Below are 5,203 nucleotides of genomic sequence, written 5' to 3'. Positions count from 1 at the left end.
GAGTTATATAGAAGAAAAATAATTATATATATATATATATATATATAAAACTTATCTATACAAGTTTGTGAAATCTTATGTGACAACTGCCTTCTGTGACAACTAGCCCCAATCTCTCCTATTTGCGTGGCGATCACTGAGCAGAACTAAGTTGTTTCAGATACAAGTAATTATACACGCAAATATATATATATATAAAACTTATCTATACAAGTTTGTGAAATCTTATGTGACAACTGCCTTCTGTGACAACTAGCCCCAATCTCTCCTATTTGCGTGGCGATCACTGAGCAGAACTAAGTTGTTTCAGATACAAGTAATTTCAGATACACGCAACATCTAATAAGCATTGCATATTTCTCAAGCATACAGAACATGTTTTTCAAGGTCAGAAAATTACCAGTGCCAAAGGCAGCTTAAGGCAGTGCTGCAGCCGCTGTAAGTTAATTTCATTCATATCACACAGAGTAATAATCCACCTTGTTTCAACTCGGTGCACTCTTGTGAAAGAACAATATCAGGACGTGACAATATTTCAGGCGGCTTATGCAGATCCCCGGTCATTAATTTATCATGCTCTTACCGTGTTTGGCTATGCAGGAGTGTCTGTTCGGCTGCAGGCTGTACCCATCTGTACAGCTGCAGCGATATGACCCATAGGTGTTCATGCAGGTCTGGCTGCATGTCCCGTACATGGTGCATTCATCATGATCTGTACACAGAGGAAGAGTCACTTATGACAAATTAGGTGTGCTCAAACATGACCCAAATACATAAAATCCACTTAATGTGGCCTCTCGGTGGCTTCTCTCTATGCCACCACGTATCTCCGGGCAAGTCCTGCCTTGCACCAGTCTCTAGAGGTTTGCCTGTTTAAGCTGTACTGAAGTGTAATGTTCCACTGGTGATTTACTGATTTGTCTTGAATGTCCGAAGGAACCTTCTATGATCAGGCTACAAAATAAAGCCTAAAAAGTTTTTTCTTCCTCCAACAAATTAAAAAATGGCGTGGGGTGGGGGGGTTTAATAACCTTAAAAAATACAAACAAAAATAAAAAATAAATAAAAAAACATTTTCTATGAGGTTTTTGTTTTTTTTAGGATTTTGAGACCTTAAATAAATAAATATAAACTATTTCACACAAAACTATAACAAAATAAGTATGCATCTACTTTTTTAAGACCTTAAAATCTCTCTTAGACATTAAAACATATCTAATATAATTCTAATATATTGTGTAGAGTCTGGAGCAGTATCAGGGTTGAAACATTTAAAAAATAAATAAATAAGTAAGTAAGTAAGTAAATAAATATAATTGTTATGCCATATCCGCATCTAAGGCTTGATTGGTGAAAATTCAAGAATAATATTAAAATTAGTCTAAATAACAATACTTCAATGAATTGTACTTATTTATTTTTTTTACTGTATTGCATATCTTACTAACAAACAAACAAAACTAACTAACTAACTAACTAACTAACTAACTAACTAACTAACTAACTAACTAAATAAATAAATAAATAAATAAATAAATAATATATGGTAATTGTTTCAATCCAAATGCTCGGTTGAGACTGTTGGGTTAGAAAGCTGACACAATTTGGGTTGATATCAGTAATAAGTAACCCGACAGTGCTGGGTTAAGTATGTAGAGATCGTGAAAAAGAGCATGCAGCAAGTCTCGTGAGTTCAAACGCGAACAGATGTGTGTGCGACGAAATCTGTGTCTACGATGCTTAAGATGGGAATATGTGTCGAAAACACAAGAAAACTAATCGAAGCGAAGAGGAGAGAGATTTTTGAAACTGACTGGAATGTGTTCTCTTAAAACTGGAGGGTTTTGTCTGAGTATGTTCTCACAACATTGAGCGGTGACTGATGAGCGGAAAAGCCGGGAACTGAACTAGTCAAAATGGTGCTTGAGGACGTGGATCAAAACGGTAAAATCAAAGGCAGTAAAATCCTGTCACTTCGCTATAATACACAGTTTAATCTTGACTTTCAGTGTTTATTACTGTGTGTTAATTGGCGTGATGACGCTTCATCAGTGGTTGAAAAATATGAATAAATTGAACAAAATCTTAAATTTGTTCTTAAGCTTTCCAAAAGAATTTGGTTTAACTGTATAAGCTGAATAAGTACGGAGTTGCTTTGCTTTTTTTACAGCCTGCAACTGTTGTATTTACACTGTAACTACATGGAACAAGGGAGGAACAAGCACCACTTTAAATGACAGCTCACAAATATTGTATTTACCCTGTAACTACATGGAACAAGGGAGGAACAAGTTGGACTTAAACACAGAACAAGTGTATATTTGCACAGTAATTACAGAGAAAAATATTGCACTAGTTTTAATTTAATTGTTTGATGGCCAAATTAAACCCTCCACTTTTTTTTTTTGCTATAAAAACATCACAGTATTCATCCACTGAAATACAAATGTTGTATTGTGTATTGTTTCTGCGAACAGCTGGAAAGCGGTAAACTTGTTTTAAGCTACATTGAACCTTGATGGTATATCATGCAAAGTTATTTGGTGATAGTGGTGTTGAGAAGTTGCTGGTGTGACTCAGCTGAGATCGACGAATAAGCTTTCATAAGGTAAGTAGACTCGTGAATTATAAATCATAGCAGAAACTCATTAACTCATTTCACTGGATGTCCAGTTTTGTTGATCAGTAATCTCCATCATATATCCTTTAATAATAGATTGGTTAAAAAAATACCTAGGCCTATAATAAAATAGGTCTACCAATATAAAATTATCGTCTTTCTAAATCACTGCCAAACATAAGATTGTTGTTTAGGCCATACATACCACGTAAAATTAGAATAGGTACCCCTTAGTTTCAAAATAGCTACAGTATAAATGATTTGTAATTGTACAGGTTGTTACCCCTTTATTCCCCAAATGTCGCATATTATTCCCTTATACCTACACGGAGGTACTGAATAGGTACACTATAATTACACACAAAAAAAAAGTTACGCAGTAACTTCAGTTTACTTACGCGGTTCTTTGCAGGTTGCATATCTGGTTGTTACCCCCTTATTACCCAAACATAACACATTGTTCCCGTATACCTACACGTACGTTCTTTATAGGTACACTATAATTACAGAAACGTACACTGTAAATTCAGTATACTTACGTAGTTCTTTGCAGGTTGTAATCTAAAGCGTTAGCCCCCCAAAAAAAAAAAATATATATATAGTATTTGTGCTGTTAATGCTTAAAAAGGCAAGAGACCTCATTGTGTATGGTATTCCCTGACTGGAACAGATTCATCACTGTAAAGAGACAAATCTATCCCGTTTACAACTTCCTGTTTGAGCCTGATTTCTGCTACTGAGACAATTATTCATAACGTGGCGATGGATCAGCTATATTTCACCATCATGTACAACAACCAGCCTCGATATCATACTCAGAGGGTCTCATTTAGGCCAAACCAGGCCGAGAAGTCACTTTGACCTCTCTGGAGTCAATGCCACGTGTCAAATAAAGCAGGACAGAGGTGTGAAAAGACACCCTAGGGACGGACAGCCACCCCTCTCCCCCCTCATCGCCCAAAGCCCATCATTCGTCTGAGATGCCTGGTGTGACCCTGAGAGCACCTACCTCTGCAGCTACGCCCATCCTCTCCCACCTCGAATCCATCCGCACAGAAGCAGAATGTGCCATTTCTGGTCATGATGCATCCATAGCGGCAATGCAGCTCGTGACAGGCTGACAGGAGTTCTGTGGGAGGAGAGAGAGGGAGAGAAAGAGTTTGAGAGAGAGGGAAAAACATGTAAATTGCTTTTTGATTTCACTCCCTCTAAAAGCCCTTCCTTGCCATCAGCGCAAGGATGTGCCAGCGCGTACTGACAGTTGTGAGCCAGAGGCGGGGATCAATAGCACTCCGTGAAGGTGGAATCAGAGAGGTGCTCCACACAGGGAAAAATAGATATAATTAGAAGAAATACCTAACCTTTCAGCTGAAAATTCTATGAGGAAAGAAAAAGGTTTTGTTTGGAGACTTGCAGAAGCTTTTAGCAATTCTTCTTGGTCTTCGGTCCTCAAAATTCAATCAACCTGCCACAAACGAATTGTGCACAACTGCTATTAGGTTTTTCATTAATAGTTTCCACAGTGAACCTTTGCTGAACACCATATTTAGCAAGCGTAAAATGGAAGTGGCTGCTTGTGTCCTGATTGTTTGGCATCCTGTATGAAACATTCTGATTGGTATCCAATGCCTTTTTCTTATAACTGAATATGAATCTCCCATTACTATTGGCAAAAACACCATTGAGGAACAAAAATACAGTTATGGTTGCATAATGTACCACATGCAGAAAGGTTCATGATCCCGATGAACTACATCTCTTAGGGGAAGAAAAAAAATAGTCTGAAGGCTATTTTATTGTCCAGTTGCAAGAAGTACAGAAAACAAATGCAAAACACGATCTCTAAACAATGACACAGGCAGTCTAACCCATAAAGACCCTAAAGACCATAAAAACCACTGATATTGATTTTTTTCTCCTTAAATATAATGATATTTTTGCATTTTGTGTTTTAGGGTGAATTTAACAAGTTTTGGAAGTTTTTACAAGTTTAAGTAAGTAAATAAATAAATAGTTAATTAATTAAAGGTGCACTAAGCGATTTTTGCCAAACGATGTTGATATTTGAAAGCACCAAAACAGACAAGCCCATACCCCGACAGGACCTCACCCTTATTTTGAAATCTCCGCCTCACTCGTACATAGACAACCATGGCAACAAGGTTCGCGGAAACAAGCGAAGATGACACACAAGCATATTCAAACAAAAGCCAACACGGTTAAGTTGTGTGAAACGAAGCAAAATACACGTTACTCACCTATCAAGAAGAAACAGCGCAACCTTGGCGTCCGATTCCAGGCCTTCCCACTCTTTGAGTTCTCTCAACCGCTGGAAAGCTGCTCCAATATTTACGCGGGTCCTACCTCTTGCCTGATTGTAACCCTTCCTTTTAATGTTTTGTTTGTCTGATATTTTCCTCTTTTTTTATCTGCCATCTCTCTCTATCTATAGTCGATCTGCTAATATCCGTCCTGTACACTCAAATTGAGCGCTCTGTTCTTGCTATCATTACAAGACACGCCCCCCTACTGCTGATTGGCTACACGTGTGTTGTGGGACTCGGTCCGACGCTGTGGTCAAAA

General features: G+C 37.8%; 1 protein-coding gene across 1 annotated transcript in view; it reads right to left on the bottom strand.

Moving 5' to 3' along the window:
* LOC107746259 (low-density lipoprotein receptor-related protein 1B-like) overlaps nucleotides 1–4,358 on the bottom strand; it is a 182,606-nt gene extending 178,248 nt beyond the window's left edge. The window contains exons 1-3 of the mRNA XM_016560390.1: nucleotides 4,340–4,358; nucleotides 3,630–3,749; nucleotides 584–712 (exon numbers count right to left, since the gene is read on the bottom strand). Of these exons, the coding sequence (XP_016415876.1) occupies nucleotides 584–712; nucleotides 3,630–3,749; nucleotides 4,340–4,358 (268 nt within the window). The remainder of the gene's footprint in view (nucleotides 1–583; nucleotides 713–3,629; nucleotides 3,750–4,339) is intronic.
* Nucleotides 4,359–5,203: the final 845 nt, after the last annotated feature.

The sequence above is a fragment of the Sinocyclocheilus rhinocerous genome, unplaced genomic scaffold (genome assembly GCF_001515625.1).
Source record: "Sinocyclocheilus rhinocerous isolate Xijiao unplaced genomic scaffold, SAMN03320098_v1.1 scaffold198, whole genome shotgun sequence".
NCBI classification, from domain to species: domain Eukaryota; kingdom Metazoa; phylum Chordata; class Actinopteri; order Cypriniformes; family Cyprinidae; genus Sinocyclocheilus; species Sinocyclocheilus rhinocerous.
The sequence above is the reverse complement of the archived record's forward strand: the minus strand, read 5'-3'. Positions and strand labels throughout refer to the sequence as shown.